This window comes from Cinclus cinclus, chromosome 11, assembly GCF_963662255.1.
Source record: "Cinclus cinclus chromosome 11, bCinCin1.1, whole genome shotgun sequence".
Lineage (NCBI taxonomy): Eukaryota > Metazoa > Chordata > Aves > Passeriformes > Cinclidae > Cinclus > Cinclus cinclus.
Genome location: NC_085056.1, coordinates 21426859 through 21450875, shown reverse-complemented (window position 1 = coordinate 21450875; position 24017 = coordinate 21426859). Strand labels below are relative to the sequence as shown.

The 24017-nt window shown below is 48.4% G+C and overlaps 1 protein-coding gene across 1 annotated transcript in view; it reads left to right on the top strand.

Annotated features, from left to right (window-relative positions):
• Positions 1-2892: 2892 nt before the first annotated feature.
• LOC134048158 (hydrocephalus-inducing protein homolog) overlaps positions 2893-24017 on the top strand; it is a 74987-nt gene continuing 53862 nt past the window's right edge. The window contains exons 1-12 of the mRNA XM_062499758.1: positions 2893-3190; positions 6256-6354; positions 6847-6983; positions 8388-8507; positions 10259-10393; positions 11796-11998; positions 15076-15206; positions 16519-16714; positions 19357-19549; positions 20637-20736; positions 21924-22042; positions 23222-23445. Of these exons, the coding sequence (XP_062355742.1) occupies positions 2893-3190; positions 6256-6354; positions 6847-6983; positions 8388-8507; positions 10259-10393; positions 11796-11998; positions 15076-15206; positions 16519-16714; positions 19357-19549; positions 20637-20736; positions 21924-22042; positions 23222-23445 (1955 nt within the window). The remainder of the gene's footprint in view (positions 3191-6255; positions 6355-6846; positions 6984-8387; positions 8508-10258; positions 10394-11795; positions 11999-15075; positions 15207-16518; positions 16715-19356; positions 19550-20636; positions 20737-21923; positions 22043-23221; positions 23446-24017) is intronic.

The following is a 24017-nucleotide window of genomic DNA, read 5'->3' as shown; positions in this document are numbered from 1 at the left end:
ATATTCAAATCATCTGGGTGAATACTCAGTGTATGCTGACAGGTGCTTGTTTAACTTCAAGTTTGGGAGGGAGGAAGCAAATGCAGGATGTGATCCTTATGCAGCTGCTTAAAAATTAAGTTGCTTAAACTGGGAAATTCACCCATGCACCACCATCTCCACTGCTCAAATTAATAAAAAAAGGTTTTATGGCTCTTCTGTGTAGTCCATGATGTCTGATGGATTCCCTGTTTCTTACTTCATGTTTCAAGGAAATTCATCCCTTCCATAGATTTTCTAATGACAAGACCCCGGATATTTTTTAATATCCTTAACTGTAGGAGTTTCCAGAATTTAAGTGTCTGTCAGCACTTGGAAGTTGACGTCAAGTAGCATTCTAGATCTACTTTTAGTAGATCACTAAAACTAAATTTTGTGGAATATCCCTGAGTCTGTCAAGTAACTACAATGCTTTAGAAAAAAACATTGCTTTATGCAGCAGTTATTCAGACAGTACTTCTAGTGACTGTCCAGGAGGTTCTCAGTTTCTTCTGAAGTGCACAGGCAAACCAAGAATAGAAATTATTTTGCAGAAGAAATTGTCCTTTTCTCCCTCCCTTCCTCCCTACCCACTGAAATCATTACCAGTCATTTGGACATGCTTCCCCCTCTGTGCTATTCTAGTGTCCTGGGGCATTGCTACATGGAAGGGAAGTGATCTGAGACACAGGACTGGAGGGAACTGGAGGGAACAACGTAGAGCCACTTGGATATAGAGAATGGACTTAGATCAGAGCCTTTGCTTCTCCCTCCACTCCAAGGCTGAGCACTACTTCCTTCTCTGCAATAATCTCCCTGTTTTGACTTAAAAGCATGATTCTAGAAGCCTATGGGGAGGCGTGGCAGAAGGGAAGTCTACAGCTTAGAGCAAGAGGTATTTTAATAACCAACCTGCTCTGCTCTGCCTTACAGCCAGCTTGTTTAAAGGATATGTCAGGGTCCAGGTTACACACAAGACTGTAAGTATTGTGTTTTTCTAGTATCTTTTTTCTGTATTTTCCCAAACACAGTCTTACAATTTCATTTCAGGCAGCACATCTGACAACTGGCACATAAGTTTAATGAAGGCCAAGAGAAATGGGGAGAAAGGACATAAAAACCTGTGAACTAATGACCAGCTATTCCATCCTGAGACACCTCATGACCACCTTCTTTTTTTCCTCTGCTTGGCCTGAGCGCAGCTGTAGCTATTTGATATACAAATTTAACTATTTAGATAGCAGAAACAGAATCAAACCTTATCTCTTTTGCTTTGCTTTGACACTCGAGGGCATATGTTTTGATTCTGCATTATTAAACCTGCCTTATTCCCAAACTGAAAAGTCCTACTCAATCACAGTTCATCTACCGTCACTCAAGTAAAATCTCGCTCCTTGTCTCCTCTCCTAGTTCTAACTCATAACTAGGTTTTAAACAACTACTTTGTTAATAAAAATCATTCATTTAGCACCTTAATTATCTCACTGAGTAAAGGGAATAGTTCAAATTCTAACCTCTGCCATCAGTTCACAGCTCAGATTCTTAAGGAAGCATCCTGAAAGAGATGATGCCTATTACTCTTAGCTCGAGTATGTGTTGAATAGAAACTGTGCACTTAAAAGCTACTTACACCACTGAAGTATAAAAAGAACTGTATTTTCTTACAGATACAGGCTTTGAAATTCCAGATAAATTTGTGGTTGGGTATGCTCTTGACTATAATGAATACTTCAGAGATCTAGATGGAAGTACATGCACATTCCTCCACTGCCAGGTGCCAGGTACCTACCTACCACAGGTACCCAGGGAGAATATTTGCTTCTACTCAGAGCTTTTCAACAATTAAAAACCCTTCAATCCCAGCTAGAAACTTCCACTGAAAGAGCAAAACCACTTTTAAAGTGACGAGTTGGTAATGCAATGTAGGTGCATAAGAAATGTTTGTGCTTCACCTTTTTCTAATTCTACTGCACAAGTCTCATGGCTCAGCTATGCTGCAGGACATTCGGAGCGCCCAGGCTGTTGAGCAGCATACAGTCTGCAGCCCCATCTGAAAAGAAAATAACTTGTAATGTGACTTTAACTGGATGTTTGTCTGTCTTAGTTCAATCCCATGTTGCTCTTCTGTCACCAGTCTTTAAAGCAGCCACGCAGGAGCTCTGTGTGAAGGTTTTCTGTACACTGAGGGATAACACGGCTGTAAGATCCTTCTTCCCTTGTTCCATTACAGCTTCCTTAGGCTGCACAGAGTAGTAGACCCGGAAACATCCTAAATTAATAGGCTTGATGGGTTTTCTTCCCCCTCCTTTGTTTTCAAAAGTACTTCTAAAATTCTGGGGAACTTGGAAAGTGTTTCACTTCAAGGTCTTTTTACTAAGACAAACCACTTCTGAAGACACAAACGATCTGTGCTATTGCTCAACAGCATGAAGGAGTATGCAGTTATTTAACAAACCTAAGTTCTTTAAAATATATAAACCTATGTATTACAGATAAACTTGGAAAGAATATTAAAACCCCAAGTTTACTGCAAGTAGGAAACTTGGAACCATTATGGTTCCAGCGCGTTTTAACTGCAATGCTGGTAATACAAACTGAAAATCAGTCTTGCATTTCATTCGAAGATAGAGGTTGATAAATATTGTACTTTTTGGTTTTTCTTTTAGCACATCTTTATTCTGAAAGACAATGACAAAGAGAAATAAATACAGGATGTGGTAATGCCAGTCTTCTGGAGCACCAATTCCTGGCTGCTGATTAGGTGCTGAACCATGACACCAGGAAATTACTTCTGCTGCTTGTGTGTCCCTAAGAAGAACGGGAAGCTGCACGCTAGTGCCCAGGACCTGCAGCTCGCTGACTGGCACTTGCACGATGCGCCGAACACAAACTGTTGAGACCCTGGGTTTTCCCGTTCTGACGGGCGGCGCGGAGCTGGGTGCGAGGCTCTGGCGGTACCGAGCGCTGCCGCCGTGCCCGTCACGTTCCGGGCCCCGGAGCGGATCGCTCCCGCTCGGCCCGGGGACCGAGGGGCACCAAGGCTGGAACAGGCGGGGACCGAGCGGGGATCGAGGGGGGGAACGAGACGGGACCGAAGGAGGGAGCGAGGCCCGGCCGGCTCCGCCGCCCCCGGGCCGGCCCCGCCCCGCCTGTCGGGTGCCGCGGTTGCCCGGTAACCGCGAACGCGGCCCCTGCGTCTGCGGCGGCTTTGTGGCCTCAGCACCCGCTGAACGCGCTCCTGGCCCGCTGGTCGCAGCCTGAGCGTGTGCGGGCGGCCACACTGCGCCAGTGGCCAAGTGAATTGTTCTCAGAGCTTTGGTCTCTGAGGGCGAGAACTGAACTCGCAGAGCTTTGCTCGGGCCCTGCGAGCCGATGCTGAATTAGGTTTGAAGGTAAAGGTTGACTAAAGTTGCACTTTTTGGTTTTGTCACATCTGTGCTCTGAAAGAGAATGCCGAAGGGAAATACAGGATGTGATAATGCCAGTCTTCGGGTGCAGCAGTTCAGTGGCATGTACTGAACAGGGGCTGAGTGGATGAACAACATATGGTCTACTGATTGGGCTTTTTTTCACTGAAGACATGCAACTTTTCCGAAGTATACTAGTCCATACATTGGCTTCCCTATAGTGACTACTTACACTGCCTAAAGGTGAACGAGTTCTGTTCAAGTTTCAGTGAGTTGTTACCATCTGGTTACTAAAATTATTAGGGAGACACTCCTGAATTAAGGAGTAAATGAGACCATATGCCAAAGTAAAGAATCTGCATTTCATGGAAATGGGAGGAAGAGAGAGAGAAAAACAAGTAGAAAAAGGGAGGGAGGGTGAAAGGCGTTTGGGAAGGGGGGGGACAAAGAGTGTCAGAGACGATTAAGTAGAAAATATCACCATACCTCCCTGGGGTGGGGCAAGTTTGACTCTTGTCTCTTGGTACTTTTGAATAATATAGAATCTTTAGCACCAGTACATCCTTCGAGTCTGCCATGAACTGGGCTCTGGATTTTCAGATCTGTTGTGTTACTTTGCATCTCATGCAGTCATCTGGTGCAAGGCCTCAGGCGTGGGTCTGGGGGCACTTTGGTGGGCTATGACACCCCCTCAGCTGCCCCCGTGGGAACGTCCTCTGGATGTGGTCTCGTGGGAGTGGGGAGTTTTAGAGCTAAGCCAGTTTGTGTGATGGAGGATGGGTGTCCACTGCCTATTGCCAGAGGTTACACCACACCCAAAATTTCCTCCTCCTCCTCCCTCTCTTGACGGGAGGTTTGTGTGCAAACCTGGCCTCAGCAGAGGAGCCTGTGGCTATGACTTCCCCACCCTGAACCCAGACAGAGCTGATTTTCTGGACAGCTGCTGCGTTTGGCTTTGTTGTGGATACATTTTTCTCCCTCAGCCTTGTTTACTTCTCCCCAGACATGAGATAATAGGACAATAGTGTTGCCTGTACCTTGTCTCAAGTTCCTTTAGGCAGCTTAGCTCACAGTCCAAAGTTCCAGCCAGGAGGCATTTTCAGCGAGGGGTGAGCTTCAGTGGTCACAGCTTCTTCATACAGTTTTGTCACAATGGGCAAAAAGTCCTTTAAAACAATATTTAAGCCATTTGGCATAACATTCCAGTCTCTCACAAGTCCTGTGAGGAGCAGCTGAGAGAGCAGGGGTTGTTTAGCCTAAAGAAGAGGAGGTCCACTCTACCTATTTTAAAGTAGCATTTTAGCTACAGCTTTGTCTCTTTTAACTATTATTAATTTTCAGATTTTTAGCTCTGCTTTTCAGTATGATCCATCTTTGCATTGCAGAACATAGCCATATATTTAAAGTCCAACTAGAGGCCTAACAATACTAGCTACTTACCTCAGACAAGCACTTAGCTACTTTCAAATAATATAAAATTTTTAGCACCAGTATCCTTTGAGTCTGCCATGAATTGGGTTCTGGGTTTTCAGAGTTCCATTGTTGCTCCTTCCAGTTTTGTTGAGGCATTGTCGTTCATCTGTGACATCCTGCCTCCACAATGGCTTCTGCATCCCCGAAAAAGACGTCGACACCTCGTCTTTTGTCCAGGGAAAGACTGAAGTCTATTACTGTAAGTACCCACTGGGGCTGTGTTGAGGCTGGAAACCCCCCTCGTGTCCCTCCTCTCCCTGCCCTGCCTGTTGTGCAGCAGCACTGTGAAGCTGCAGAACCCCTCCCCACCTCTCTGTGCCGTGTTCCTGTGGCTGGGGGCTGTCCTGGTGCAGTAGGGAACATCGTGTGTTTCTTCAGGGACAGCCCAGTGTCTTGCCTGGCTGTGCCACCGCAGCCAAGTTAAGCCAGGTTCAGCCAATGTAAAGCTGAAGCCCTGAGCATGTGCTTCTTTCCCTTTCCATTTCCCACGGTGATTCCTTCTGTCAGGCTGGACACTCACCTGTGCTGCTCTGACCAACCTGCTCCTGGGCATGTGAGGATGGGGGGGGGGAAGCTCAAACTCTGCCCAAAGCCTTGAGAGACACGGCTGGTCCCAGCTGGGGGAGCTTCCACACCAGCTGCTCTGTCTCATCTCCTGTGTGGGACACAGATCCAGCCCTGCAGACAGCAGAGGAGGAGTCAGGGCCACAGAGGTCCCCTGGCTGGCTGGAGCTCACTTGACTGAAGATGCCCCAGTGCTGAGGTTCTGTCAAGGAGATCCCTTTGGCTTCTTCTGTGGAGGCATCTGTGAGCCCAGACAGAGAACACAAATGCTAATTAACAGAGAGGACTAAAACTTGGACACACTCCTGTGCACCTCACTCTTGGTACAACTTGGCTTTCTGTGTCTCTTGGACGCACCCGGCGGTGTTCTCTCCTCGCTATGAGTTTTGACTGTTGTGCAGGGATGGAGTTAGGGGAGTTCTGAGAGCTCCTCCCCACTCTCTGAAAAGGTCACTGCCTCAGGCCAATGACAGAAAAGAGGAAACAGATGCCCAAAGAGCAGAAATCCCCAAACATGTCACATCTAATCACGGAGAAGCTAATGGCACAGAGCCATGTGTTTGGAGCATGTGCATTATGAATTTACTGGTGCTAAGTATTTCAGCAGGTAACTTCCAGGGCTTCCAGAACTGTCCTAGATGATGGGGTCACAAATTATTCACCGGTGCCACTTGTTCAAGGAAAGCCTTTCTGAACAAGTGCATCTCTGAGTCTCTGAGGTTCTAGCTGGTTTTTTGTTTGTTTGTTTGTTTGTTTGCTTTTTGGGTTTTTTTTTGCGTTTTTTGCCTTTCAGCTGCTTCCTTCTCAGTTCCCGAAGGAGGAGTTTCTCAATGTGAAGAAGGTGGCCAGCACTGGGGCGAGTTTTCTGCCCAGAATTGGCCCATTTCAACACGTGAGTGAGACTCGTCAAAAGGTAGCCTTTTCCTGCTCTTTTCTGTTTGATGTGAAGTTTGAAGAGGGCGTGTGCTTGTGACAGGCTTGTCTCCAGCAAAATACCTCAGTGACCAGGTCCTGTTGACATTGCCAACTGCTGGTCGTGCTGGACTTGGAGTCCTGATCTGCACCAAGCCAACACAAATAACCTCTGCTGAAGCTGCTGGTGTTTACTGAATGTAGCTGCCATTGCTAAAGCAACAGGGGGAAGGCAGGGGGCACAAAGACACAAAATTGCCATCTGCCATTCTCCTGCTGAAATAGCCACCTCTTGCTTAGGTGTGGTCACCATCAAATGCTTGGGGTCATAGGATTCCCTCCAGAGTGGCAGTGTTGGCCTTTGAAGGCCAAGGACCTGCAGTAATTCCTTCAGATTTAACAAAATTTAATGTGTTAATGTTTTGGGTTGGAACAATGTGTTGGGACCCTGATGGGGTGTTCGATTTTGCAGGCTGCCAGATGTACAGGGGACTCCCCCTGGGCAGAGGCAATGGATGTGCTTTATCTGGATCAGTGCCTACACAGAGAGGTGTGTTTAAAGCTGCCTTTCTTGCAGGACTGGCTCAGTATAAAGCACTGTCCAAACAGGTAGGTGGCCGAGGTGGGCTGTTGAGCAGGAAATTGGCAGCAAGAGACATGTAATACATGGGTTAAGGATTGCCCTGGAGAGGGGCCTTAGGGACACCTCAGAGAGGGGCACAACTAAGGGACAAGTGTGCTGCAGCCATTCCCTTCAGCAGATTGTGTCTGCTGTGAAGGCACACAGGAGACCTGCTTGTGTCTCTGCACTGACAGCAGTGCAGCTGGAGAAGGCAGACAAAGCAGGGGAGAGTTTTCTCAAAGCAATGTCTGCTCCAGAAGCATTTGCTGCTGTTGTGTCATTCCAGACGTGCCTCTGCAATGATATCAAATAAGAGAGCAATAATAGATTACAAGAAAGCACCCATTTAAAGCTTATGGAAAAAGGAGATACCAACTCTACTCTTACCCAGGTTGCTGAGAAAAGAACTGAACCTTATCATCATTCAGCATTCACCTCATTTGTCATTTTCCCAACTTCTGCATTACTTTAGTTTTGCCTTTACCTCTGTTAGAAATGCACTGATGTTTAAATACAAGGGGACAAAATCATTGATGCAAAAGAAAACTGTTTATTAGTAACGATTCAGATGAGCCAGGTGTGTCACCTTCTCCCCCGAGACAAGCACACCCTCAAGTAAAATGGCAATCTTTCTATACCCTTTATACCTGTCCAGGGCACTCCCTGTCCTCTTTGCCAGTGGATGGGTACTGGGGAACTCACGTACTCTCCAGACCGCCAACTTTTCTGTGCCCTCCCCTCTCATCCTACTTCCTTTTGGTCAGGTCTTCAAGCCCATCCCTCTCCCAGCTCACAGCAATAACCAACCAACCAACCAGAACAATCCAAACCACAAACAACACACAGAACCAACAACTTTCATTCTTTCACTTAATAACCTTTTGGCTTCAGCAAAATATCACCTCATCTCTCACACCTCCTCTGGTACTGTTCTCTTCTTACTGATGTCTAAGTTCTAGATCAAAAAAGATATTTGCAGCTGTGTGGGCCTCGGTTTCTCAGAGTAAAGGACATCCCAAAATTGTTTCCCAAGGAGTCTGATGTAAATTTGCGGGTTTTACTGACTCCATGAGTGCTCAGTCAGTGCCCCAGACCTGTGTGATCACATGGGCACAGAGCTGTGCGTAAGGTAAGTGCTGCCTGGCATTCTGGAGAGGAAACCTGGAGAAATACATGCCAAAAGAGTAGCTTGGCTTGAACCTGCTCTGTGTGGCCCAGCAGCTCTTGATCAGCTCAGAGCAGAGGTGGGTGAGCTACTGTTTCCCCAATGTGTCCTGGGGCACATGTGCTCACCCAGAATGTGTACTTCAGTGGGGATCAGTGTAAAATTCTCCTTCATGAACCTTCCTCCCAGCAGCTGAACCTCTCCCTGCTCTCTCTTGCCTCTCCAGTTGTTGCCAGTTCCCCCGATAGAGAGCTTGCTCCAAGTTTCCCCACCAGAGATGGTATTTCAGAAATTCATCGCTCATGAGGTCTCGGAAATGGTACTGTCTCTCACAAACAAGGACAAGGTAAGTGCTGGCACGTGGAGCTTCAAGACTGTGCTGAATGAGGAGAGTGGTGTAATTCCCACAGTGTACAGCAAAGCGAGTTATCTGCTGCAGCACATGCAGAAGAAAATGTCGCAGGTGGAAATCTTTGTGTGCTGGGAATTCTCCACTGACTTTGGCCATGCATTGATGGTATCCACTTCAAAGGAGTTTCCTTCTCTTGAAAGCTCTGGATTAATAGGAATGCTGGGGGCTGTACAGCTCTTACCTGCTCTCATGCTTTGTCTTGAGTGTATGCCACATCCTGTGTCTCCTTGGCTAATCTGGGTTCCTGGGAGGACTCTCTGCCTCTCTCAGCCTGTTTAGCTCCCTTTGTGCAGCTCACAGTCAAAGCCCAGAGGCTGAGTCTTCTCCAATTTATGCTGGAATCACTTCTTATTAATGGCATTGGCACTGCAGGATATGTGTTCTGAAACAGCCCTCGAATCAGACTGATGTAGCAGAAGCAGCGGGAGGCCTTTAGGTGCCACTTCAGGCTCCTGCTAAGCTTCATCCAGCTCCACTCAGGTTTTCCAAAAGTGACATGGTGCTCTGCTTTCCCTTTGGAGAAACCACAGCACATCCAAAGCCACATGCTCTTAGAGGTTTACACATCTGCCTGAAGAAGTTGAGATTGTTTTGCAGTTTCCCAAGAGAGCTGAGAGGGGAAAAACGTGAAAATGTCAGCAGTTTTGTTCTACTGTAAAGAGGAAAACTGAGACCATTTGAATTTCAGTCAGGGAAACATTTTCTCAAATGAAGCTTGTGCCAAGAGTGGGCTGGTGGGAAGACACAGGAGGGTCTCAAAATCACCTGGTTTTGACTTTTTGAGAGCATGTTACAGGTGCTCAGGGTTGATTATCTAAGTGCTGCAAAATGCACGTTTGCTGTGTCTGTGGTTCCCAGAGGGCAGGACCTGTCAGGAATGCCCAGGAGCCCAGCTTGCCTGCACAGGCAGCAGGAACCCCTGGAGAGCCAAGACTGGCTTTTAATACTGGAACCAGAGTGTGAGTCAGTGCTGGTCATGTTTCTCCAGGAAGAAAATGCCTTTGTAGCCCATAGTCGATGGGCACAGCCTGGCTGTGTTTCTGTCACCTTTAACAAGCTGATTGCTCTCATCATTTTGTGATTCTTCCTTGCTGCTTTACTGCCCATTTAAATGCTCTTTGCCAGCTCCTTGTTTTAGGGATAGTCTTGCTGTATTCCTTCTTTTGCTTTTCAGTTTGCTTCTATTCCCAGTAAGGCCACAGTGTTTGGTCTCCTCTCTTGCTGCTCTGCCTGCATGACCGTATCCCCAGAACTGCCTTACCCAAACCTGATCTGCTAGAAGGGAATTTCTTCCTTCCCTCAGGACAATGTGCTGTTTTGCTTTCCAGTAGCACATCCCCCCTCTGGAACACAACAGCATGGCTGTGTGCAGGCAGAAGCCAGCAGGTGTTTTGGCCTTGTTGAAGATGCAGATGACTTGGTTCAGGGGCTCTGTCCCCATCCTTCTGGTGCTGACCTGCTCAGCCCTTCCTTCCCACCAGACATTGCCCTACTGCCCCTGGCCAAAATGCTGCACCCAGACAGAAGGGGTTCAAGTTCACCCTTGTGAATTATGTGCCTGTACCTCCACAGCTGCAAGTGCTTTGGAAAAGGGGTCAGGGAAGGATGTCACCAGGGCATGGACAGGTCTCCTCTCGTCCTGCTTCCACAAGTTGCAAAATCATTCTTTCATTCCTTTCCTGCAGTCTCCTCGGCTGGTGAAGGTCTACATGGAGAGATCACCTTATTTTGAGCTCGTGTGCCCCAGTGATGTACGCCACATCATCCTACCAGGCACTTCTTCCCATGTGCGCATTCGCTTCACCCCCGACGAGACCGAGGTGAGACTGGAGGAGCCAAAACACAGAATTATCTCCAATGCCATTGTTTTCCCTGCACTCTGGGTACGGCCCACTCCATGCTGTGAGCTTGGCTCCAGGCTGGGGACAGGCAGCCTGCAGCCAGTCACACCTTGGCATGTGCTGTCAGGCACTGCAGCCAGGCCTGACGGGCTCTGCCTGCCCTCCTTGCACATTGCTGAGCATTCCCGAGGGAAGATGCACAGGGAGCAGTCTGAAAATAACAGAGGGGTGTTGATGGATATTCAGCCATCTCTAGGTACACTGGAAAGGGTTTAATTAGATGGAAAACAGTAGCGGAACAAAGAGCTTTCCTCCTTCCTGGCTGGCAACAGCTTCCCTGCCTCACCCTGGGCTGCAGCAAAGATGGTGCTTTTTCACACCCTCTGTTCTCCAGCCTTGCAGCTGTGCTGTCCCAGAGCACAAATGACCATGACACAGCTGCAAGGCCAGGGCAGAGCACGTGCTATGCCTGTGAGCCCAGCCTGGCACAGGCACACTGAGCTCTAGGGGCCCTTAGTCAGCAGCAGGTTGCTGAGCTGCAGGGGACTTGGACACCTGCCTGAAAGAGCTCGTGTAGCACAGGTACAACCTGCGGGCAGACCTGTGACCCCAGAGCCTGTGGCAGTGACACTGCTGTGGCTGTGTCTTCATGCCTGTCACTGTGGTTGCTCTGTTAACTGGAACCCATTCCATGCCAAGCATGCTTTTGTGTGGAGATTTGAATACCAGTGCTGAGGCCCTGGCAAGTCTGATCTCAGCGCTGTGATCTGGAGGCTTGTTCATGCAGAAGGGTTTAGGACATGGCATGGAAGGGAGGAAGCCTTGCAAGAAAACAAAGACAGGCTCTTTCCAACAGCATCCTGCTACCTCTTAGCACTGTTCTTCCCGTCTTGGTTGGAGAGGCAAAGTTAGAGTGGAGTTCTGAGCCAAGTGATGTTCCTACACCAGGCCAGAGGTGCAGGAGCTCTTTGGGTACAACTATTTTCTCATCTTCCTTTTGCTTCTTAGTGTCAGTATAACACTTTGTCCTACACTCAAATAGCGGGGATAGAAACCTAAACAGGAATGTCCTGTGTTCCCTAGCTCCATGTTTCTTAGAAGGAACTTAGGAATTAACCTCATGAAAATTTAGAGTAAAAATTGTGATGGCCTAGAGCAGTTCTCTGTATGATCCAAGTGACACACGATTTTAGTGCCACTGAGACAGGTTTTGTAAAGTGCACTGGTGCCTTTAAAATGTCACAATTTAGTACAACTTAAGCATTCATTTTGGGGCGGAAGAGGCAAGTTGATGCCCTCGAAGGGTTATAGGAAATGGCTTTTCTTCTGCCATGGGGATGGCACTAAATGCCCTGTGCTGAGACAGTTTCTTTTCCTGCAGAATTACTCCCATGAGCTCGTCTGCCTCACTGCAAGGGACAGGATAATTGTGCCTATTCAGGCCATTGCTGCCCAAGCTATCCTCCTGGACTTCCCTGACCAGCTGGACTTCTCACGGTGCCCAGTCAAGTACAGCAGCCAGAAGACTCTGCTGGTTCGCAATGTTGGTAACGTGGAAGCTCATTACCAGCTGAGCACCCAGAGGTGAGGCAGCTCACGTGTCCTTGTGAAAAAACACCTGTGGGTGATAACAGAGCTGGTAAAGAGCAACAAAAGAACCAGAGCATGGGAGCTGCTGCCCTGCAGGCCTGGCTGGAAATGGGCAGGATGTGTGGGGTTTGCTGGTGCTTCTCATGTTTTAAGCAGGATGCAGCCTTTGAGTTTTCTCTGTTCCAGATTTCCTGGAGGCTGCTGGAACCCTCCTGGGCCCAAGCAGCTTCTGAAATGGTTACTCAGCACTGTCAGCCAAACAGACCCGTTCTCTGGGAGGCCAGAGGCATGTGGCTTTCCTGTGGTCCCTGCATCAAATGCCCAACATGAGCTGTGTTACAGGGAGCTGGTGCTGTTCCTGTCACTAAAAGCTGATCTGATTTCCCTTGTCAGCTGAGGGCATCAGTCACCTCTTCTGTTCTATGACAAGCCTTTGCAAGCCAGTTAAAATTTTCAAACAGATGATTTCAACCTCTGAATAAGGTCTTGCCCCCATTCTTTGAGATTTATTTTTAAATACTCTAAAGTTCCTGTATTTCTGCTGCTTTTTCATTTTGGCTTGTGTAAAATGTTTGCCAAAAGATCATGAATTCTTCCTTGGAAACCTTCATAAAGGGCAAGCTCCTCTAATGCCTATCAACATACCACATGCCCATAGGTACATGCACAGGTGTGTAGGAAATACGAGATAATTAGTGAATATGTGAAAAGCAATTGGGCTGATTTAGAAGATAGAAGTATAGAAGTACAGAATAACTTCTGCTGGATGGGACCTCTGGAAATCATCTGAGCAGACCCACTGCTCAAAGCAACACCGGTGTCTGGGGATTGCAAGGTTCCATTGGGAGATCTGGACCTGTCTTCAGATGCCATACAAGAAAACAAACATACAAATGGACCTAGTTAAAAAGCAGAAGAAAACAACCCATTAAAAACTCCCTCCCTACCTTCTCTTTTCTGCCTGTTGGGTGCAGTGGTGTTTCATTGAAAGGGTAGATCTAACAGGATGAGAACTATCTTAAGGAACAGCTCACAATTAACAGATAAAAGGCCAAAATTTAGCCTGCCAGCCCCATCTCTTGGTAGTGGTTTCTTTTGGTTCTAGCAGTGTCAGTGATGTCTCCTTCACAGCTCTTCTATCTGTGGCCTCAGGGAACAGCTTTGTGATGTTGACTGAAATTCCGAGGAATTAACTGCAGAGCTTGTGTCCTTGGGTCTTGGGGAGCCAGGTCTATGTGAGAGATGACTGCTACAGCACTAACAGGGGAGTCTGCTGGGTACAGCCTGGGGTGGGATGTAGGAGATGCAGGGGCTGATTTGCGCTCAGTTTTTAGTCCTGACAATTGAGTCCTGAACTTGGCTGTATCCTCTTCTCTTGATCATTTGAAAATAAGAAGATCCCCTCTTTCTCAGGTGACTTCTGAAGTCACACCCAGGATTGTTATTCCCATCCTGTCAGCTGAGGGCAGGAGTATGTAACATGGGGCAAGAGTGGGAATGGGATGGAATGGAATGGAATGGAATGGAATGGAATGGAATGGAATGGAATGGAGTGCTGAAGTGTGGCCAGAGATTCCCTTAACTGGGAGCTTCTCTCTTCCGGCAAAATTTTTGGCAAAAGAATATGTCCTGTGCCCTGCCCACACCAAGCTCCAGCAGAGACCTGCAGCAGTCCTGGCATCACTCCCGGGGCACATGCAGGAGCATGTACAGTAATCCAGCTCTGGGGCTGGTGGGGTCTTGTCTTCCCTCCCCTCTCTCCAAAGTCTCTCGTCCAGCACATGAACAGTGCTGGCCCAAGGCTTCTCCCTCAGCCAGCAGTGATGTTCTCACTGGTGGTAATGGGAACAGCCTTAATGAGCACAACCTGAAGCAAGTTCATCTGCTGTCATTGCCCACATGAATAAAGTTCAGCTTGCCATATGTTCTCCTTATTTTTGCATGTGATGCATTCATCACCAAACTCCCCAGAATTAAATGACAGATTGAGCACCAGCAAATCACCGAGGCCAGGAACTTTTCTTTCCTCAGTGGTGCTGCAGAAGAGCACGAAGCCCAGCAGCTGCTGGTCAGAAGCACATTTCATCGGAGCTGTCCCTGAGCATCAAAGTACTGAGCCTTGTGTTTGTCAGGCAAGAGCGTTTGACCTGGTGACCAATCCTAATTGCTCCTGTTAAATCCAAAGTGCACCAACACATCTGCATAATTATTTCCAACACATTGCACAGTTTGTCTGGTGGGCCAGGCAAACAGTTACCAGCCTGGATGACAACCTAGAGTCCCAGACTGCATTGCTGGTAAATACACAGAAACCTCCTGTTCTGCTTCCTTGATGTGCTCCTGATAAGGATGCTACATTTAGCTGTGATTGGATCCTTCACACTGTACATGGCATCCTCCTTTTGGGTCTTGTTTCCAAAGTCACTGTATTCTCTGCATTTGCCCTCTGTTTCAGAGTGTGGACTGCTCCTTTTCTTAGAGCAGCTTCCATTGAAATGCTGATAAAATTTGCTCTTTTAGGCTAAATCGGGATGTTATCAAGGTAAAATAAACCAAAGAACCACACTTTAAATTCACAGTAATTATTCCTTGCTCTTCAAAGAAAAGTTCATTCTCCCTGTCTGACTCCTAGGCTGTAATCTCACAGGACAGGTAATGCCCTAACATTTGCATCTCTTGAAATGAGGTTTATAGGCAGCAGGAAAAGGGAAATTCCTGAGGCAGTCGGTGTCAAGCTGTGCATGCAGATAGCTCTTAGCCTTCTCTGTGCTTTTCACAAACCATTCTCTGATGGGATTGCTGGCAGTCAGACCCTTGAGTCTCCTTGCAGGGGGCTGGATGCAGAGTATGGGGGAGATGAGGTAATTTTATCCCACAGGATCTTCTGAGGGCTGGATCTTCTCAGAAGTGGGTCAGTAGCTGTTCCTGATCCTGTCTGTTCTGTCTGTCTTCTGTTGACTGTGATCTGTTTGCTCCCTGCTTGCCCAAGTGAGCTGAAGTGACCTGCACTGCAGAAGGAGTATCATCCCCAGATGTGGCCCTGAGTCCTGATCCCTGTCTTTGTGTTGCAGTCCTTTCTGCGTGGTTCCAGACAGGGGAACTCTGGCCGCTGGTGACACCATGCAGGTGACAGTGGGATTTCACCCGCTGACGGTCGGTGACCATTCCGGGTCCCTGGTAGTGTGCTGCAACACAGGTGAGTGCTGGGCACTGCATGGGGCACAGGACAGTTCTCCACCATCACTCCCTGTTGTCCCATCCCCCTCGATTCCCTCTAGGTGTACCACCACCCCTGTTACAGCTTTACCCCAAAGAAATCTTGAGAACTCATTGGTGTTTAGGGGGTTGATAAAGTGGATCCCCTCTAACAGGGCTGGGATTTTTGGAATCCTGTTTTTCTGGGAGTTGCTGAGTGGAGGAAGGAGGAATCCTGAATCTCCACTATTGTGTGGCTATGCCTGGGTGCAGTTAAATTATTTTATTGTTGGGCAGTGCTGTATGTGAGGCGTGAGGTCTCCAGCACAGTCTCTCCAATGCAATGTATTCCTTGCACACCTCTGTCCCCATCTGCTGCTTCTCCATTGGCATGGACCCTTTTTCTGTGTTGGCTTCTACACACATATCTAGTTTCTGTCCAATAACATTTTCAGGCCCTCGAGTTCCTGTTTGGTGACAAATCAAGACAAATTTTTCCACATCCCCATTTCCTAGGCCGCTCATGATGTTGCAAATTTCTCACATCTCTCTCCCATTTGATTTGTAGACTGAGGAATCCCATTCATTCTTCATATAGACGCTGCTCTGTACTTATTAATATTTCTTTTGTCCCTTTTAAATTTAATTTTAAATGGGTCTTGAGATCAGAACAATACAAAATATTTCAAGACTGATGTGGCTGTGGGTTTGGACAGGGAGATAATGATGATGATGATTTTCATGGTGTTCATTTTGTAGAGGTTTGTCATCTTGCAGAGCCGGGCTGGTTGTGTTTCCTCACCTGTGTCCCCTCCTGCTGTGGGCTGTCACTTCACTGGTTCCTCTGGGCCTCCTTTTTCTGCCCACATGCCCCCAGGCATATTTGCTTGTCAGCAACAAGGGGTCCAAGGGATCAGGAGAGACAGGAGTCTCGTGGGATGCCCAGGGGAGACCCTGGGCAAGGCCAGACTGAACAGGGCTCCTCAGCATCACCTGGAGGGCTTTGATGCAGAAATCCTGGTGATCTGAGTGGGTCACCTGAGCACATCTGCCCAATCTCACTGTACATACTGTCACCTTGGGGCCAAACCTCTACCAACACAGTGAGAAATAAGGTGTTTGAGGAGGTGCCCAGGACATCCTCACGCTGTACACACAGAGCTGTCAGGATGTGATAAATGTACTGATCCATAGAATGGTCATTCAGCTAAAAACTGTGACACTTCCTTGTGCAACCTGTGGTTTGTTCTGCTCCTTGTGCTTCCATCAGCAACTGAGCTGAGCAAAGACTCCTCTTTGCTTTGTTCCAGGTGAAAAAGGTATCCGCACAAACCTTCACGGAGAAGCTGTAGATGTCAACGTTCGGTTGAGCACCAATTCCGTGAAGGTTGAGAACACTTTCATCACCACATCAAACTACACAACCGTGTTCATCAAAAACAGGAGTAACATCACAGCCCACTTCCAGTGGAAGACTTTTCCTACTGAGGAAGATGAGAATAAACTGAAGAGAAGGTTGGTTTGAAAGATGCGTTTCAGAGAGATACATGGCCCAAGACTAAATCTAACGTATCGCCTCAGGGGGGTGTTGGTGCTTTTGAATGGTTTAGGCCAAGTAAAGCATCTTTGGTATTAGGATGTGTGTCTTGGGCTTCAGGAGCTCAGCACTCAGCATTCCATTTCCATTTGTACTCCAGCCAAGGATGGCATTTTGGGAAGGAAAGGTTGATTGCAATGACTGGATTTCCTGAAGTTCTAATTGGGCTTTTGCCTCTCTAATCTTCTTCCTACATGACTTGGCAACATCCTCAAACATTTCCTGAGTTGCCAGGCACTCTTTCCAAAGGTGATACACCCACCTTTTTTTTTTTTTTTTTTTTTTTTTTTTCCCTTAGTTCCTTCAAAAGTTCCTTGCCCATCCAGGCTGGTTGTGGTTCCTGTCAGCTCATCTTTCAGCACGCAGGGACAGTCTGTTCCTGTGCCTCCAAGACTTCTTTCTTGAAGTATGTCTATCCTTCCTGGACCCCTTTGCTTTTAAGGGCTGTTTCCCAAGGTACTCTCCAAACCCGTCTCTTGAACAGGCTGAAGTCTGCCCTCCAGAAGTCCAGAGTGGAAGTTTTGTTGATGCCTCTCCTTGTTTCACTGAATATTGAGAACTCTTTCACAGTCACTGTACACCAGACAGTGGTGAACAGATGAAGTTCATTAGTTCTTAGGGAATCTCCTGCTGATATCCAGTACCTGGGTCCCAGGGAGGCAGCAGACTTCCCTGTGGAATGGATCTGGTCAATACACAGGGCCCTCAGTTCCCCTTACAGGGGAGTCACCCACTACCCTTCTTTTCTTCTTAATACTTGAGGCTGTGATCTGGCTGACAGACAAAGTGCAACTGGGACACTCTCCAGACAGAATTTTTTTCTTTAGTGCCATCTGTCTGACCCTCTGGATCCAGGGCCCCATACCTATTCTGTCAGGGCACTGGGTAGGTGATAGGGGTCAGGATGGAATTTTATTACCTCTCCAGTAGAGAGCCATTTCCATTCCCCATTGTCTCCTAGGTCTCCTCCTTCTGCCTGAGTGCAACAAGGGCAGGGCTCCTCTGACTCCCGCTGAGCTTCTCTCAGAGTTGGAAGGGTGTAACTCCACCAGTTAATTTCTGTTTTGTTCAACAATGCCCAACCGTAACTGTTGTGCCAGAACTGCCATGCCCAAATTGCCATGGCAAGCCCCAGCTTCCTTCGGGTCAGGTTGCTCACACTCCCCAGAGTCTTTTAAAATTGCCTAGAAAGCACCAGGAGACGCACCCTTGCCCACTTGAATGGATGGCAAGAGGATCCTTTAGTCCCCTGGACTTCTTGGTTTTCCACTGTTCTCTATCTACTTACATAGTATCTGACTTCCATACAAGCTCTCTGTGCTGAAAGAAAATCCTCTTACCTTCTCTGGCTACTTTCCTGGGCTGTTGATTTCCATTTTTTCTCATTTGGCTGCCTCAGCCTGAATGCCAGTTGATCCACTGTTCCCTCTGAAGCAACAAGGTTTCCCCAGGGTAAACTTCCAACTGGTTGTGGTTTTGTGGGCCTTTTCCCAGTTATATCTGTCTGCATGCTAGTTAAACTGTCACCAGGACATTTTCTCCTTCCTTCCTTCCTTCCTTCCTTCCTTCCTTCCTTCCTTCCTTCCTTCCTTCCTTCCTTCCTTCCTTCCTTCCTTCCTTCCTTCCTTCCTTCCTTCCTTCCTTCCTTCCTTCCTTCCTTCCTTCCTTCCTTCCTTCCTTCCTGCCTTCCTTCCTTCCTTCCTTCCTGCCTTCCTTCCTGCCTTCCTGCCTTCCTTCCTGCCTTCCATTCTTAGGGATAATTTTAGCTCCAAGACCACTGTCCTGCTGTCACAGAAGCTTCTGAGATCTCAGAGTAGAGAGGACTTGTTTATGAGAGGAGGTAGTGCAAGATCCTTTCCCTCTCAGGACATTCTACTACCATGTACTGGCATGGGACCCAAAAAGCTCTGGATCATGAAAAGGTCTCTCCAGGAGTTTGCTGTCTCCCTCCTGCACAACAAAGTCCCTCGCTCTCTCAGAGCCTCTCTTTTCATCCATATAAAACCTTGAATGTCACTGAAGGGGTGCGGTGTCTCAATTAATTGATTTCCTTTGGAAGTGCTCTGGGATGCTCTTGTGAAAGACAGAGTAGGGAACAGGCCAGGTCCAAAATGGAAGAAACAAAGAGTGATGCTGGTAACACGTAGCTGCAACCCAGAATTGTCTCCCCTTCCCAGGGAAGTCCTGCAGTGGGCAATCCATGATCTTTATCTGCCTTCCCTGAGCAGCTCAGGGGTAGGAAAAGACAGTTGAGGTGCCTGGTGGATTCTCCCTCAGTTTTGGCAGAGGCTTTGCGACAGAGGCTTTGGGGCTTCTTCTGAGGGGTGCTGGCTTTCCAAAACTCTCCTGAGCTTGCAAGTGTGAAGTAAAACTACCTGCTGTGCCAGTGAACAAGTTATCCTCTCATTGATTTGGGACCCCCGTGGCTTGGGGTCAGCGCTTGCTGGGGAGCTGCTGCTGCTCCTCCCCAAGTGCTTTGCTCTCCTGCACTCAGACTTCTCTCTTCAAATGCGTGGTTTATTAAATGATCTGCTGGCTTTGTCTCTCCCTGCGGCTGCAGGCAGTGCTATTTTCTGCAGCCACTGAAAGATGTGTCGCTGGAAAAATTCATTGAGGAGGAAAATATAGAGCAGGAGAAGGGCTATTGTGAAGATAACACTGCCCTTGTGAGCCACACAGTCCAGGAGGAGATGGCAAAGGTGAAAGAAGACCCCATGCTGTTTTCCGATGACATTTTTTCCATTGAGCCCGTGGTAAGTGATAGTTGAGAACCTCATTTTCCTCCTCTTCCTCCTCCCTCTCTTCCTCCTCCCACCCTCCCTCCCAATCCTCCTGGATGCCGATGCACTCACTCAGCAGATCCTCAGGTGGATCCATGTGCTGGGACGAAAGACATCAAGTCTCTGGTGGGGCTGCAGAGCTCGCTGCTAAAAGCAGTTCTGCCCTGCAGGCTCAAGGCAGGGCTGGGAGCCTGACAAAGCTGAGCTCTGCTGCCAGGGCTCCAGCTCAAGGGCACTCAGTGCATGTTCTTGCACTGTCCACAGGGACCAGTTCTTGTAGGTAGGGGCTCCCCTGGCTCGTGGTGTGCAGGGTTTAGCAAAGGGTGTTGGAGCTCTGCCAGTTCCCATCTTGACCTGAAGCATGCAATGGTTTGCCGGGAAAAGGAGGCCAAATTCAGCCCAAGGTTAATCCTAGAAATGACAATCCTTTCCTGCATCCATGACTATTTCTGAGTCTCCCTTCCTGTGTCATCTGTGAGCCTGGACTCAAGGCTGGAAGGTCTAAATGGGCCTTTTGAGTTCTCTTGCACACAGGGACAGAAAGCCTTTCCTGTTTGTGTAAGCAAACCCCCATGTCCTCCCATCAGCCAGAGCCCTGATTCTGAGTATTGGTATGGTGAGAGATGATGAATGCCTGGTGCCTGCACAGTGCAAAATCCCTTCTCATCCTGGAGTAAACCCTAGAATAATCCCAACCTCCGCTTTCTTTCAGAACACGGGAAACTATTCTTTTTATTTCCAAGTAAGGGGATCATGGTCTCTTCTTGAGAAGAGCCACCAGTGCACAATGGCAGTTCCACACCGCTGTAGCTGACAGCAGCATGATGTGACCAAGAGCTTGCTGTGTCAGAGCAGTAGGATTGTTGTGGAGAGTGGGAGCTGATCAGCTGAGCATGAAGAGCTTCCAGCAGTGTGCTGAGCTGGGTTTGGAGTGCTTCCTTGGGCTCCTTGTGTTCTTCACTCATCACTGACGCTCTAAATAAAGGCTTAGAGGACTGAGGTTGAAAACAAGAAATGTGAAGTTGGAAGATTAACGTTTTGCTGTCTCTTTGTGCCTTAGGAGGGAGAAATTGGGCCGAACTGTTGCGCCAAAATCAAGGTGACCTTTAAACCTCTAGAAGCACTGGAGTATCGAAGTGTGGCTTACTGCAACATCTCAGGTACAGCTCCTTTCCCCTGCTTGTCTCACCCACAGTGAAGCCATGGTGCAAGCCTGAGCCCGCTGGGCTCCCCTGTAACTGCTGGGAAGAGTCCCTGCTCAGCAAGGCAGAGCTGGCACATTCCCACTGTCCCTGCAGCTTCCAGGGAGTCTCTCGTGCAAGGCCAGGGCTCAGAACACCTGTGTCTGGATTACTGATCCCAGAACAAGCCAGGCAGTGCAGGGAGACGTTTTCATGCCATGACTTTGCCAGCATTTCCACAAAGGCCAAAGAGCTACAGAGCAGAACAGCTTTAGTGAACCAGCACTAAGCCCCTCTAGACCACTGACCTCCAGGATGGGTCCATTTGACATGGATCCATCATCAGGCAGTAGGAGCTGAGTTAGAAATGTGCTCCCTGCCCCTGGATCACATCCCACTGCCCAGACACCAGCAGACCAGAGGTGGCTGAGCCCTGCTGAGCCCAGGGTGTTTGTAGAAGGACCACCCTCAGCCAGCAGCTTCTTCTCTCCCTGTGTGGCAATTGTCACCTTGCAGCTCTGTCTGTGGAAATGGAACAGAGTGCCGAGTGTCAGAAGTTGAGGGCTTTGGCAACAAAGTTGTGTGCTACTGGGCTAGACAGTTTGGCAGTTGCCAAACCATGAGCTTTGTGCCTTCATTGAATGGATTTCAAAGCTCCTCTAAGTGCATGAGAAGGAAAGCATAGAATCTTAGTAAGTTAATGATATTAAGGATGGAATGGACCTTAGTGGCAAGACCAAGTAGCTCCAAGCCCCATCCAGCCTGGCTTTGAACACTTTGGGGCTGGAACCTCCACAACTCCCCTGGGGAACCTGCTCCAGTGTCTCCCCACCCTCACAGTACAAAATTTCTTCCTACTATCTAACCTAAACTTCCTTTCTTTCAATTTTCCTCATTACTTCTTGGCCTGTCACTACAAGACATCAGAGATGTTTTAAACTCGGCGGATTGGTGGCTAAAATTGGAAAGCAGCCCAAGGAATGGCTTAGAAATTGGAAGTCAGCCCCAAGGGATATCTCCCAAGGGAAGAGAAGAGTCCAGATCTTCTCCTGTAGCAACAGGAGCTGGTTGCATCCAGCTCAGAGTCAGGGACTAGCATTGAGGTAGCCTGGAAAATGCAGTATAACAGAGAGAATTATTGTACTGAAATGGACATCTCTCCCCAGGCCGAGAGAGCAGGCTGCCCCTGCGCCTCATCGGGGAAGGCCAAGGACCCTTCGTTGAACTCCGCTCTCATACACTGAACCTTGGGAACATTTTTGTCAACACCCCCTACGTCTATGAGGTGAGCAGCAGGCCTAGGGATGGATCCTGATGGCTCCTGAGGCAGCAGCAAGCCTGGTGGATCTGTGGAATTCCTGCCAACCTGGCTAGTTGTGAGCAGGGAATATTTGATGTACTGGTCAAATCTGGGAGGTCAGGAAGGTGTGTCTGTTGTTCATGAAACCCCAATCCCTGCTTTTGTGTGGCCTTCCTTGGGGATCAGCTGGGAGGCTTCCTGCAAAACAGCCCCCTGGCATATGAAACCAGCACTGGGTTCAAAAAGCTGCATGTTCAGAGGCTTTTGTGGCAGCTCCAGACACAAGGCACCTTTGTACTGAGCTGTTCAGAAGCAGCTGGAACAAACTGGCTACGTTTGAGCTTCGGTCCATTGCAAACGATTTTCAGTCAGGTGTCTCCTGCTTATTCCTGGAAGTCACAGGAAAGCCATCCAGCCCTCTGGCTCAGTGCTGGCCCTTTCAAAGGGCTTGGCAGTTCTTCCCTTGCTGACCAGTCCCGCACCACACTTCAGCCTTGGTGCATCTCTGACTCTAGAAAGAGAAGAGTGTTCCTAGGAATAAAGCAAAGGATTTTTCTACCTATTTGCCTTCCCCCTCCCCGCCACAGTAGTGTCAAGTTTGCAAAAGAAAACGGAGAACAACTAAAAGAGGTAAAAAATGAGGCACTACATCATGCTAGACACTTTCAAGAGCTTGGCTGTGGAAGAGAAAGACATGCTGAGTTTTCTTACCAAAAGATGGTGCTGTCTATACATTTTGATGCTGATGCCTCATTTTCAATGTATTGTTTTCATGATATGGGACAAGGTGAATGAGTAGATGATACTGCTGGAGCTGTGTTAACTGGGGCAGCAGCAGCAGCTCTGTGGTGATTCACTGTGCAGCTGCAATCACCCCATGCTGCTCTCAGGGCCAGATCTGAATGAGCTTGCTGATGCTGACCAGAGGTGGACTGCTCTGTGTCCATGGGATAGCCCCAGAGTGACTCCGGTTATGTGGAGTTAACACTGCTTTGCATGAAAACCCAAAGGCAGAACTTGTCCTGTTGTATTTTTTTGCTTTCTGCCATTCAGCAGCACAAAGCATCTTCTGCCTTTTCTGGGTGTTAATTGTGTCATTAGACAACAATTCACACAAAGGGAAGACTGCACGTGCATTTCCGTTTTGCTTTCTTGCTGCTGCAGGTGAAACTGATTAACCAAGCACCTATTGATGCTCCCTTCACCTATATCTGTACAACTGCAAACGTGGGCTACTGCTTCAAGTTTGCACCTGAGGAGGGCATCATTGCACCAGGTGGGATCCAGACCATCCAGATCTCCTTCAATGCCACCGTACTGGGGAGGTTTGAGGAAGAATTCCAGTTCAGTGTGGCTGGATCTCCTACGCCTGCAATCCTGACAATCAAGTAAGGACTCTGGGAGCTTGCTGGGCACATCTGTAGCTGTCTCTGGGACATCCCCCACCGACCTCATTTTGGGGTCAGGAGGAGAAGAAAAGTGCTGCCTGAGGTCCTCATCTCTCCTCTGATTGTGGCATTGCCTTAGGGGGGAGGTGCCTGCTGCCCTGTGTGCTACCTGAGAGCTGGAATGACACCTCCCTGCAGGGATCTCCCTCTGCCTTGGGCCATAGCAGGCAGTGGGAGGGATCAGCTTTGGGCAGTAGCTGCTCTGGGATGTCCCACCTGAACACCCAGCAAGGCTCCCAGGGCTTTGGAGATGGGCCAGCCTGGGTGATTCTGCACCAGCAGCAGTGATTTTAAAAACTTCTGTGAATAATCCATCCCAAATGGGCAGCAGCAGCCTCACCTCACCTCTCATGGCCATGCTGTGGGGGACAATCTGTGCTCCCAACTCCTGTGCAGAGAGTGCTCTGGTACCTCCTTTCCACAGCCAGGAAAGGGCTGATCCCGTGGGCTGGTGCCATTGCAAGAGATAATCCTGGTCCAGTAGAAGGGAGAAGGGGTGATAACAGGGGAGG